The sequence below is a fragment of the Aotus nancymaae genome, unplaced genomic scaffold (genome assembly GCF_030222135.1).
Source record: "Aotus nancymaae isolate 86718 unplaced genomic scaffold, 86718_ANA_hifiasm-v0.15.2.pri h1tg000008l, whole genome shotgun sequence".
Classification (NCBI taxonomy): domain Eukaryota; kingdom Metazoa; phylum Chordata; class Mammalia; order Primates; family Aotidae; genus Aotus; species Aotus nancymaae.
Genome location: NW_026988419.1, coordinates 60,148,691 through 60,162,592, shown reverse-complemented (window position 1 = coordinate 60,162,592; position 13,902 = coordinate 60,148,691). Strand labels below are relative to the sequence as shown.

Sequence of the window (13,902 nt, the reverse complement as noted above, 5' to 3'; positions counted from 1 at the left end):
TATTAGTAGAGACGGAGTTTCACTATGTTGGCCAGGCTGGTCTTGAGCTCCTGACCTTGTGGTCCACCCACCCCAGCCTCCCAAAGTGCTGGGATTGCAGGCATGAGTCACTGTACCTGGCTGAGTCCTTGGTGCTAACAGAGGCAAGGAGGGATTCTTCTCTAGAACCTTCAGAGGGAGACTGTCCCTCCTGACACATTTATTTCAGACTTCTAGCCACTAGAATTGTGAGAGAATAAATTTCTATCATTGATTGATTGATTGATCAATTGAGACAGAGTCTCACTCTGTCACCCAGGCTGAAGTGCAGTGGTGCGATCTTGGCTCACTGCAACCTCGGCCTCCTGATTTCAAGTGATTCTCCTGCCTCAGCTTCCTTAGTAGCTGAGACTGCAGGTGTGAGCCACCATGCCCGGCTTATTTTTGTATTGTTAGTAGAGACAGGGTTTCGCCATGTTGGCCAGACTTGTCTCGAACTCCTGACCTCAGGTGATCCTCTCACCTCTGCCTCCCAAAGTGCTGAGATTACAGGTGTGAGTCACCTTGCCCAGCCTTGACATTGGCTCTTGCTTCAGTTTTATTAATAGCAGAATTCATGTGCTCTGATGGGGGCTTTTCTTAGACTGATGTCTTATCCTTCTTAGTGCCCCAAACTAGATCCTGTTCAGATATGCTATAACAAATTAGTATGAGTTTATTTTAGTGTAAAAATTTTGAATTCTCTTCATAATTGTTTCATAATACACATTTTTCCATGAATTTTTTTGAAGACCCCTCATACATGTGTCCGTTTAACTTATTTCTATCCTCTCCTTTATTTGATTCACTTTTTTATCTATTTAAATAACACTTACTGAAGGACAATTCTGGGCCAGACACTGTGCTGAGGCTTGGAGACCCAGATGACCAGAACATGGTCATAGCCCTCTAGGGATGCTAGGCAGATGGAGCACATAAACTAATGATTACACCAATTAATTGGCCAAGGATTTGAACCAGGATTCTAGTCAGCAGTACCAGAGGAAAGATAATACCCTTTTGGCCTGTTACTGTCTTGTTTTGTCTTTTATTGTACTTTCCTCCAGCTTTCCTTTTCTCTCAAAGATTTTCTTTTCTGACTATCTCATGTTCCCTTTTTTTCCCCCACTTTTTAATTATTTGTATAGCCAATTCCAGATGACCTCTTTTGTGAATTTTATACAATTAATGCTTGGCACCCAACTGTGGAATCTGGATTTAATCCTCCACCATCAGCGCCCCCCCAACTCCCCAAAATGATGCATGCTCAGGGAACAGGGACTAATTGTAACATTAGCCTAAGGAAGCTGAACTAGGCGGTCATTAGTTCTTTACCACTCCCTATTTCCCTGCTTTCCACAAAATTTAGGATCTCTTCCCAACCCACATAGAAATGACTTTTTAAAAAAATGTTCTCCATTCTCTGCTCCATATCCATTGGCACAAACATTACAAATAAATGTCTTGTGACTTCTTTCCTGCTGTCCCTAGAATTGTGGAATGTTGTTTTGAAATTCTTCTTTGGATTTTTGTATCCAAATTTATACCCCCAATTCTTAGCATACTACCTGACACATAATAAGTGTCCAATAAATGTATGTGAAAATAAATCCAAAATGAGAGAAAAAGATCAGATTATTTTTGCATGAACAATGTTGCTATGTTTTTATTTAGGCATTTATGCATCTGTTTGGCCCCTAAGTTATATGGTCCTCAAGAGTAAAGGGACTAGGCCCTCTTCTTCTTTGTATTCTCTCCTGACCTGTGCCTAAAATAATACCTGGTACAGAGCAAAACCATAATCTATATTTGTTGAATGAACAATGAGTAAAGACTAGATAGTTGATATCTGTGATTGACGTGGATGAGGATTTATATCATTAATGTTGTCTTAATTGTTTTCTGGAACAAAGTGTAAATAGCTTGGGTAAATAAACTATAAATGGTATTAGAAGAAGGTCTATGGAGAAGAAACATCCCGGGTGGCACTAAGGCCAGGGGAGCCCCTGCCTTAAGATGGGTTTGCCTGCTACTGTTTCACTTTCCTGGAGAGAGAACTCTGGAGATGGCTTTGCACATGGAATGGGGGGTACAAGAATGTGAACATGTGGCCGGGGGATTTTGTTAATGTAGTAATTTCCTTCCAAACACTTGAAAAAGACTTTTCTAATTCTATTCTATTGCTGTTGCCTCTGTGCTTTCCCCTCATATCACATTTAAATTCTATGACTCGTCCAGTTAATGTGGACATGCATAATAAGTGGGCCCAGATCTTATTCTAAATGGAAGCCAGAGCTGGTGTCCAGACACAAGGAAAGCATAATTACCCCAAGAGCAGAGTTGTGTTTTCTGAGAGGGCTTTGAGCAGTGTCCATGGAGCCCCAGATGTAAATTCCCACTTTAGACAAGTAAAAAGATTTATGAAACACATTTCTCCTCTTTCTTGGAGAAAAAGAAAATCTTCTCTTTTGTGAAAAGATTAGTGTTTGAGTACTTCTTGACCCTTAAGGGAAAGAAAGAAAATGATATCAGAAATCTATACATGCTAAAGTAATATTCATCAAAATGAGAAATGATTGATTATTTCCATATGTTCTTATCCTATTTCAATTTAAATTAATTTTGCAGGAGTCATTAACCATCTCCACAAAATTTGCTGGGTTTTCTCTGAATGCTGGCTTTGGTACACCTGCAGCCAGTGCATGTCTTTATGGTTAATCTGTAGGAACCAAAATTAATTTCAGTGAAACAGCTAAATGGTCCTCAAGAGTCCTTACTCATATGTCTGGTTAGCATTCACCAGGGGCAGTAAACACAGCCTGACAAGGGTGATAGAAATGTTTCAAGGGACCTTTCCAAGTTCTCTCCCTTTTTTTTTTTTTTTTTTTTTTAATTTGCAGGTGCAAAAATTCCATTTGTAATTCTTTAATTCCAAGGGCAATGGGTATCCTGGGGTCTCAGATTCAGGACAAGTGGCCAGCTGGGATACAATATTCTGCTTGGAAGTCATGGCAAGTGCAGAAGGAAGGCAAGCCACTAAAAGTTTGGCCTGTTCTTTTCTCTCTTTTTGTGCATCCTTTTCCTCTTCTAGATGGGTGTACAATTACACGAGCTGAATTAGTTATCTCCCAAAGCTGTGCTGTTGTACATCCAGGAAAAGGACTTGATTACTCAACCCATGGTTCCAGGAGCCTTATTTGGGTTCTTTTGTGCAGCAGAAAAAAGTGCTGAGTGCACCCTCTATTTGTTTTGCGATTTGCCTGCTGGGCACATTACTTGCTATCACTCTGGTTTCAATAGATGTCTTTCCACAGAGGTTTTAGCATGTCTATATTTAGAAAACAATGAAAGATGTATAAGATGCAAAAATTAGGGGAAAGCAGAAGTGCACTGAGGAGGAGAGAAAAGGGCAAGAGACAATCATGGACACTTCTCATGACAGGAGCTGTCCCTAGCATCCAGGCTTGATTTCTTTCTTGCCTCGCCAAGTATTCCACTGCGCAATGTGGATTTATTAAGTGTGGAGATGAGGGGAGGAACAAGAGACAAGGAAAACATAGCTCCAGTACTCTGTGGTGTTTTTGGAGTGAGTTTTGCCAGGGCCTGTACTGGACATAGTGTGAGAATGCAGGAAGGGAGAGACATGTCAGCTGTGAGAGGCATATCCATGCGGTTATTATGGCCGCATATCATCTCCTTTGTTGGGCTTTGTCAGCATATGAGCTGCTGATGAGGATGACTTCTTTCCCAACCAGGAATGGTTTGTATGACTTTTCTGCAAGCTATCACTGGGAGCTTAGGTTTGGGGATTCCTGAGGTGGGTATAACTAGAACAGGCTCTGGTTTATCTTCATTCAGACTTTGATGCTTTGAAAAGATTAACAGGCACAATACTCAGAGATTAAAAACAAACAAACAAATGGAAAAAGAAAGAGGAAGGATGGAGAACTTGAAATCAGGAAGAAATGACTTTAAGATAGTCTAGTCTCTTGACCCATGTAGTTGTAATGACTTTATTGCCCATGATCTCAGATAGTAGGTTTATTTGGTTGTGGGCCTGGCATACATTTGTTCACTTTTATGTGGTCTTCTTAATGCTGTGTGGAATATTATAAACTTGTACTTATTTATTTATGTATACATTTACTTATTTATATCTGTACACCTAGCACAGAAACACAACTAGTTGGGTACTTAACAAGTAGATACATGAGTTGCCATAGCTACAAACTACTACTAACAGTAGGATGTTCATAGCCATTTTCTTTTTTTTGAGACAGAGTTTCACTCTTGTTGCCCAGGCTGGAGTGTGCACGATCTCGGCTCACTGCAAGCTCTGCCTCTCTGGTTCAAGCAATTCTCCTGCCTTATCCTCCAGAGGAGATGAGATTACAAGTGTCCGCCACCACACCCAGCTAATTTTTGTATTTTTAGTAGAGGTGGGGTTTCCCTATGTTGACCAGGCTGGTCTCAAACTCCTGACCTCAAGTGATCTACCTGTCTCAGCCTCCCAAAGTGCTCGGATTATAGGCTTGAGCCACTTTGCCCGGCCACCAGTTTCTTTTTTTTCTTTTTTTTTTTTTAATTTTTTTTTTAAATAAAGACGAGGTTTCACTATGATGGCCAGGCTGGTCTTGAATTCCTAACCTCAGGTGATCCACCCACCTCGGCCTCCCAAAGTGCTAGGATTACAGGCATGAGCCACCGCGCCCAGCCCATTTTCTTTGATATTAAAAAATGCAATGAAAAAATGCAATGAAAAGGTCTATTTGACCAAAAAAAAATCGTGATGACTTTAAGATGTATAATTTAACACCAATTTCTTCCTTAAAAAGTTAAAGGCCCATGAACTTTTTTCTTTTTTTCTTTTTTTTTTGAGATGGAGTTTCGCTCTTGTTGCCCAGGCTGGAATCCAATGGTGCATTCTCGGCTCACTGCAACCTCTGCCTCCAGGGTTCAAGCAATTCTCCTGTCTCAGCCTCCCAAGTAGCTGGGACTACAGGCATGTGCCACCACGTCTGGCTAATTTTTTGTATTTTTAGTAGAGACGGGGTTTCACCATGTTGGCCAGGATGGTCTCTATCTCTTGACCTTGTGATCCACCCGCCTTGGCCTCCCAAAGTGCTGGGATTACAGGCATGAGCCACCGCACCCGGCCTAAGGCCCATGAACATTTTAAGTGATATGATTAGGAGAATTATAATTGTGTGATGAAGTAGCCACTGTCAGGTTACAGCTACTTGGTTAGACTTCACCACAAATAATGTTTGATGAATATTATTTTAGCATGCCCTATCTCAAAACATCAGATTCCGATGTTGTGAATAAGAAAGTAGCCCCCAGTAGTCCGTCCTTCTGTTGGGGGACATAACTTTCTTCCAGCATTGAATTGTCTTTCTAGGTAGAAAGTTTTGGATATAACTCCTTCTGAACTATTCCTCTCCAGTCCAGACCACTGAACTGTCCTGAGGAAAGGAGTTGGCCCACAACCTATCTCTACTTCATGGTCTCCATGCAGACTAGAAAAAAGAAAATAATACTATCAGAAACTTTGAGTTCCAGTCCTGGCCCAGCCACTCTTGTGCAATGTAGAAAAATTAATTTCATTTCCCTGGACCTCAGGTCCTCGTGGATGTAAAGAAGTATGCTACTTGCTCTGATACTTCAAAAGACAGTTTACAGGGTAGCAAGTGATATCATGAAAAGAGTGAAGGCTTTGGAGTCAGCCAGATCTTGTTCATTCTTCAACAAATCTTTATTTAGCATCTACTATATACCAGGTGCTGTTCTTGGTGCCAGAGATGCTGCCTACATGAAGCTCACATTTTAATGTGGGGACCAATAGTTAGTCTGTGGCCTTGGGCAAATCATTCAGCCTCTCTGAGCTTGTTTTTTCCACCTGTAAAATGGACATTATAATAACATTTCAAGATGCTTTGTTAGGATTAGACACAATGACATTTAAAGCACCTATTATGCAGTAGAGGCTCAATGAATGGTGTGTAAATAATACTATACAATAGATGAGAAAATGCTTTTTTCAATTGTACAATTCTATCCAGATATGTGAATTATTATTTTTTCATCTCTCCTCTGCACTGTGTGACTTTAAAGCCATAGATAATCACAAAATTACACTGCAGATTTTATAAATTTCCTTCCCTTTACTGCCTTAAAAGCAACTTCATTTATCAAAGAAATATTTTTTTGAGTCTCTACTATGCATTAAATACTAGGCTGGCACTAGAGATATGGAAATAAGTGAGACTTCCCTCCCCTTACTTAGGATCATAACAGTAAATGCTTGGATTTCACCAGAGTTCTCACTTTTGGAGAGCTTATTCTTTTAGAGTTTATATTGGTTATTGACTGTTTATGAAGAAAGAAATAAAGGAAAACAGCCCTTTACTTGGCAAGATAAAGCTTTATTTAGCCAAGCTAAAGTTTTTTTTTGTTTGTTTTGTTTTGTTTTCTGAGATGGAGTCTTGCTCTGTTACCCAGGCTGGAGTGCAGTGGCGTGATCTCCACTCACTTCAACCTCCGCCTCCTGGGTTTCAGCAATGCTTTGCCTCAGCCTCCTGAGTAGCTGGGATTACAGCAGGTGCCACCACACCCAGCTAGTTTTTGTATTTTTAGTAGAGACAGAGTTTCACCATCTTGGCCAGGCTGGTCTTGAACTCCTGACTTCATGATCCACCTGCCTTGGCCTCCCAAAGTGCTGGGATTACAGGTGTGAGCCACAGCACTTGGACTAGCCAAGCTAAAGTTTTATTCAAGAGACCTAAAGCTCTGTGTGTAAGACCCCTGGCAACCTCATTCTACTCAAAATGAAACAGATAGGAGAACAATCTTTCCTATAGCTGCCCTAGAGGTACAATTTCAACCTATAAACATCTTTTGCAACAAAAGAAAATCAATTAAGTTATTTACTATACCCAGCCATGTGACCAGTGTTGTTACAGATATTTCAGAAGATATAAATGAAAATAAGGAGATATTCCTGGAGATCAGCAGGAGACATGACACCTGCCCTTGAGGCAGGAGGTAGAATGTGTTCATTTATTTAGTCAAGAAAAAATCTGTTTAGTAACCATGGCCTTTGGGGAATTACACTGAGTGCTGTGAACACTAAGTGGGAAAACCAATAAAGTGGAAGAATAGTTATCGAGCACCTATTATGCACCAGGCACTGCCCATCATTTTACTTCCATCATCTCAATGCATTTCTGTCAATCCTAAAAAAAAAAAAAAGTTCGTATGCTTTGACCTCAAGGCATTCATTGGGGTGTGATAGGACAGAAAGCATCAATCCACAGCAAGAAGCAATGCCATGGAGGAAAAGGCCCAGAGCCAGTGAGCTGGAGGGAATGGAGGAGAGAATGGTTCACCGTCCCCAGAGGGTAGGGGCAGGCTTTGCAGAAGTTGTGGCATTCTAGTTTTTAAGCAGGAGCAACACACGTGAAAGAGATCACAGGGATACAGATGACACAGAGACAGGGAGTGACAGCACAGACCGTACGTGCTACAGGAGCTGGCCAAACCCCAAGGCTCTCAGAGCACTGAGTTACCAGTTGCTTCCCAAGCATTCGCCCAGAGTAGTTGCTCATCTGAGAAGCTCTATTTCCCTGAGATAATGACAATGGAACTCAGATTTGTAGCCCAATTCATGGCACACTTGGGGGCTCACTTATAACCCATTCTTGGTTTATGCTCTGTTTTGGAGTCAGGAGCTGATCTTTGCACTGTTGTCATGCTAGATCTTCATTTGTTTTGTGCTGATGAGACTTAGGAGTGATAAGTGGAAAAAAACTGATCTTCTCTATATCCCACTATTGGGTTTTGATGGATAAAGTGGCCTTCTTGAAGTTTTTCTACTTTCATTTGGAAAGTGTCATAAGATATAGGATAAGTACTAAAGTAAGGTGCCAGGCTGGGAGTGGTGGTTGACACTTGTAATGCCAGCACTTTGTGAGGCCAAGGCTGGTGGATCACCTGAGGTCAGAAGTTCAAGACTAGCCTGGCCAACTTGGTGAAACCCTGTCTGTACTAAAAATACAAAAATTAGCAGGGCGTGGTGGTGGGAACCTATAATCCCAGCTACTCAGGAAGCTGAGGCAGGAGAATCGCTTAAACATGGGAGGCAGAGGTTGCAGTGAGACGAGATGGCACCACTGCACTCCAGCCTGAGCAGAAAAATAAAAAATAAGATTAAAAAAACAAAATGTGATCTGGGTGTGGTGGCTTACGCCTGTATGTAATCTTAGCACTTTAGGAGGCCAAAGAGGGCAGATGACGAGGTCAGGAATTTGAGACCAGCCTGGCCAACATGGTGAAACCCTGTATCTACTAAAAATACAAAAAGTAGCTGGACATGGTGGTGTGTGCCTGTAGTCTCAGCTACCTGGGAGGCTGAGGCAGGAAAATCACTGGAACCTGGGAGGTGGAGGTTGCAGTGAGCCAAGATTGCACCACTGCTCTCCAGCCTGGGCAACTGAGCAAGACCTTGTCTCCAGAAAAAAATAAAATAAATAAAAAAATAAAAATAAAAAAGCTGTGGCACCAGATAGACATAAATTCAAATCCAGATCTTGGTGATCTTGAGCATTGCCTTTTAACCCAAATTTGGACCCAAATTCTGAGAGGTGAGATATAGCTATGAACTTGGAGTGCACCAAGGAAAAATTTCGAGAGATCTTCTTTACCCGTCTGTTGTTTGAATAAACAAATGTAACTCAGTGATCACATCTACAGCATCAAGGCAATAGAGAAAGAAAAAAGCAACCACAGACTGGCTCTCTAACTACTTTGCTCTCCATTGCCTAATTCAGCAAGCTGAATACCTGATCCACAAGGAAATCGTTAAGAGTTTTTTGCAATAAATATTGTATACACGTTCTGCTTTATCTTGGTGGTCTGTGATTATTTTCAGAAAACAGCTTTTATTGAAATAGCTAAACTTGTGAATAGGTAGGAGGCTAGAACTTTCAACCTACAATAGTAATAACAGCAATAATAATAATCTTGGGAGGCATTTGCTGTATGCCAGGCACTATTTTAAGCACTTTATTATGAGTTAATTCATTTAATCTTACAACTACCCTATGAAATAGATACTATCATTATCTCTATTGTAAGATAAGGAAATTAGGCCAGGCACGATGGCTCATGCCTATAGTCCCAACACTTTGGGAAGCCGAAGTGGAAGAATCACTTGAGGCCAGGAGATTGAGACCAGCCTGGGCAAAAATGTGAGACCCTGTCTCTACAAAAAATTTTAAAAATTAGCCAGGCATGGTGGCATGTGCCTGTAGTTCCAGCTGCTTTGGAAGCTGAGGCAGAAGGATTGCATGAGCCTGGGAGGTCAAGGCTTACAGTGAACCACGATAATGCCACTGCACTCTAGCCTGGGCAACAGAGCAAGACTCTGACTCAAAAATAATAATAATAATAATATAATAATAATAAGGAAATTGAGGCACAGAGAGGGGCAATGGCTTGCCGACTTGTCAGAGCCAGGATTTTTACCTACACTGTGTGCTTTAGAGCCTGTGTCATTAGCCTCTCTCCAGTTCTATAAGCCAACTTCTTTTAAAATAATTATAATAATAACATTTTGTGTTCTAATTATAAAACTAAGTCATGGTAGGAATTTTTGAAAATAGAGAAAGGGGTAAAGAAACTGAAATTATTTGTATTTTTATTACTCAGGGACAACATTTATTAGCATTTGGGTCTATTTCCTTTTGGAAATTAAATTGCATATATAATTCTCTTCAAATAGCATAACACCAAATATGACTTTTTAAATTTAATGTTACAATTTGAGCATTTTCCCATGTTATTAAATATTTTTATAAACCATAGATTTTAATGGCTGCAAATATTCCTATTATCTGGGGGTCCCATAATTTACTTTAAAAATCACATAATATTGGGCCATTAGGTTGTTTCCAGTGTTCTTGAGAAACATTGGTTGTATCTCTGTGTTGGTTTCTGGAGGATGCCTTAGCCTGGTACTTTCAAGAGCTGCCCAGGCTATTTGAAGAGTGGCTAATTTTCTCCTGAAGGGACTGTGCCCAAATCCCTGTCCCCCAAGTAAGAACATCCTAAGCCATTGAAGACAAGTGAGAATTTTGAAAAGTCTGTTGAGTATCTGAATTCTCAATAAGGGTCCAGAATCTCATTCAATTTTTTTTTTCTTTTTTTTGAGACGGAGTTTCGCTCTTGTTACCCAGGCTGGAGTGCAATGGCATGATCTCTGCTCGCCTCAACCCCCGCCTCCTGGGTTCAAGCAATTCTCCTGCCTCAGCCTCCTGAGTAGCTGGGACTACAGGCATGTGCCATCATGCCCAGATAATTTTTGTATTTTTAGTAGAGACGGGGTTTCATCATGTTGACCAGGATGGTCTCAATCTCTTGGCCTCGTAATCCACCCGCCTTGGCCTCCCAAAGTGCTGGGATTATAGGCGTGAGCCAACATGCCCGGCCTTCATTCAATTTTTAAAAATTTTGTTTATTTTTTGAGACAGAGTTTCACTCTTGTTGCCCAGGCTGGAGTGCAATGGCACAATCTTGGCTCACTGCAACCTCTGCTCCCTGGGTTCAAGCAATTCTTCCACCTCAGCCTCCTGAGTAACTGGGATTACAGGCATGCACCACCACGCCTGGCCAATTTTCTATTTTTTTTAGTAGAGACAGGGTTTCTCCATGTTGGCCAGGCTGGCCTCAAACTCCTGACCTCTGGTGATCTGCCCGCCTTGGCCTCCCAAAGTGCTGGGATTACAAGCATGAGCCACCATGCCTGGCCTCATTCAATTTTTTAAAAACTCGTATAATTTCCCCCAGTTTAGTAAGTAAAACATGTATCTTGTTTTAAAAAAAAGTAAAACATGAAAATGAACAAACAATAAAAATAAAATTAATCTAAAATTACACCGCAGCTTGTCAAGTATTTGTCTTTGCACACTCTACACTATCTTGTTACCTGTTTTTTTTTACTCAACAATGTAGTATATGAATTTTCCTATTAATAAACATAGGTCATCATACTAGATGGTAGCTGATCTCTGCCCAACCACTCTCCCACCCTCAGGCCTGATCCCTACAGGCCATCACTTTTAACTGATTTATGTTTGCATGAATATAAACCATGGCTCCTCCTTCACCATTGTGCCACACCTACCAGAAACTAGTTCCTGTACTTCCCAAAGCTGAAGCAGCCGCACTGCCGTCAAGGAGTTGGCCTTCTACTTGAGAAGTATGTTATTGAAAAAAATAATAATAAATAAATTTTTTTTTTTGAGACAGAGTCTTGCTCTGTAGCCCAGGCTGGAGTACAATGGCACGATCTCAGCTCACTGCAACCTCTGCCTCCCAGGTTTAAGTGATTCTCCTGCCTCAGCCTCTGAAGTAGCTGGGATTACAGGCTCCTGGCACCACACCCAGCTAATTTTTTTGTATTTTTAGTATAGACGAGATTTCACTGTGTTGGCCAGGCTGGTCTCGAACTTCTGACTTCGTGATCCTCCCGCCTCGGCCTTTCAAAGTGTTGGAATTACAGATGTGAGCCATCATGCCAAGCCTTAATAAATCTATTTAAAGGTGACCCAAAGTGGTGTTTTTAATAAGGAGGAATAAGGAAATGTAGGAATAAGGAAATACCCAGACCATTTTACAAACCCAAACTCTTTATCCTATTTATGACACAGCCCATGGTGTTGAGTTTTTTCTTGTATTTCTCTACCTTGAGCTGGTAAAGAAAGGGCCTATCAAGTTAGCTATGCCCATCTATGATTCCTCTGATTAAATCTTCTGCCTCTGACTTTTAAGGAGATGCTTTTACCTCATCTTCTTCCTAATTTTTCCAAAAAGGTGAGTCCTATTCAAGTTGTGTCAGAAGCTAAGTTAAAACTTATCTTAAATGACTATGTTGGAAATTAGTAAAGACAGAACTCTGAGCCCCTCCAGTCTACCCAGACAGACTTTTTTGAGAGGGAGTCTCACCCTGTTGTCCAGGCTGGAGTGCAGTGGTGCTATCACGGCTCACAGCAGCCTTGACTTCCCTGGGCTCAGGTCTCCTTCCACCTCAGCCTCCTAAGTAGCTGGGACTACAGGTGTGTGCCAGCATGCCTGGCTGACTGTTTTGTATTTTTTGTACAGATAGGGTTTTACCATGTTTCCCAGGCTGGTCTCGAACTCCTGGGCTCAAGCCACCAACCCACCACAGCCTCCTAAAGTGCTAGCATTACAGGCGTGAGCCACCACACTCAGCCCAGACAGACTAAAGGGATCTTTATACTATAAAGGGATCTTGTACCCAGAGGAATTGTGAGCTTAGATATTACTGTAGTAATATCACAAGTGGTAAAAATCAGATAAAGTGGTAATCATCTTACTTTGTGATCAAACTAATGCAGAAAAAGTAAAAAATGGTTTGATTTTGTAAGCTCTCTGAGGAAATAAGCAGTTTTCGTTAACACTACTGCAGCAATCCCTATCTCACAGCTTCAGCTTAATCCCATAGCAACACTTGGGACTCATTTTTATTATAATTACAGTTGACCCTTGAACAATGCAAGGGTCAGGGGCGCTGCCCACTTCATCCTGTGCAGTAGAAAATTCTCCTATAGCTTTTTTTTTTTTTTTTTTGAGACGAGGTTTCGCTCTTGTTGCCCAATCTGGAGTGCAGTGATGTCATCTTGGCTCACCACAACCTCCACCTCCCAGGTTCAAGCGATTCTCCTGCCTCAGCCTCCCGAATAACTGGGATTACAGGCATTAATCCCATACACACCATGCCCGGAAGAGACAACAGGGAGGCACATGCAAACTAAAGGCCTTGAGAGGACACAACAAGAAGGCAGCTGTTCACCGGCCAAAGAGAGAGGCCTCAGGAGAAACCGAACCTGTCAGCACTTTGATCTTAGACTTCCGGCCTCCATAAATGTGAGAAAATACATTTTTATTTAAGCTATCCAGTCTGTGATATTTTGTTATGGCAGCCCTAGCAAATTAATATATTCTCTCTAGGGACTTCAATTACATATATATTCAGCTACTTGAAGTTATTCCACTGCTTATTGAAATTCTGTTTTTTTTTAAGTCTTTTTTTCTGCCTCTGTTTCATTGTGAACTTTTTAGTTTCTTTCAAGAAAATATTTATTGCATATTATTAGTGATTATGTTTTACAGCAAAATTAAATATATATGCTTTTCACAAACACAAAATGGGAATCAAGGCATCTATCAAATTTAAATATTGAACCACATCCTGGTTTTCAGAATTCAGCAGCCAGTCATGGTTCTGCACTGGGGCACTAGTCCATGATTTCCAGTAGTTGAGGATCTTTTCAGTAATTGGAACAAAATCTTCTTTATATGTGACAATCGTTTCCACATAAAACCCTTTTGGGGGTTCAGATAGTTCACTGGGTGCTTCACTTGTTGAGCCATCCTTTTGCTGTACTTCATCACCTGATGGCTGCACCATTTTCCGTCTGACATAAAGCATTGAGCCCACCGGAGACCAGGTGCCGATCCTGTAGACCAACGACATCTGCTGGTTCCAGGCCGTGAACTGGTTTTGATACATGGGTACAGTGGTAAGGGCCTCAATTCTCACAGGCCCACAGTGGAGGCAGCTCGCTGTGAACTTTCTATTGCTGTGTCTTCAAAATCCATATTTTTTTCTTCTCCATTGTTTAATCTGCCATTATTCCCATCCAGCATATTTTCATCTCAGATGTATTTTTATCTCTAAAAGTTTGGTTTGTGTATCTACATTTAAAAAAAAAATTTTTGTGAGTACATAGTAGGCATATATATTTATGGGATACATGAGATATTTTGATACACGCAGGCAATGCATAGTAATCACATCAGGGT

General features: G+C 41.1%; 1 protein-coding gene across 1 annotated transcript; it reads right to left on the bottom strand.

Moving 5' to 3' along the window:
• Positions 1-13,231: 13,231 nt before the first annotated feature.
• LOC110569333 (small integral membrane protein 26-like) lies at positions 13,232-13,609 on the bottom strand. The gene has a single exon (XM_021675982.2). The coding sequence runs from the start codon at positions 13,607-13,609 to the stop codon at positions 13,232-13,234; it is 378 nt and encodes a 125-aa protein (XP_021531657.2).
• Positions 13,610-13,902: the final 293 nt, after the last annotated feature.

Coding starts and splice junctions, on each gene's coding strand:
- LOC110569333 (XM_021675982.2), bottom strand. CDS start 13,609: ATGTATCAAAACCAGTTCACGGCCTGGAACCAGCAGATGTCGTTGGTC.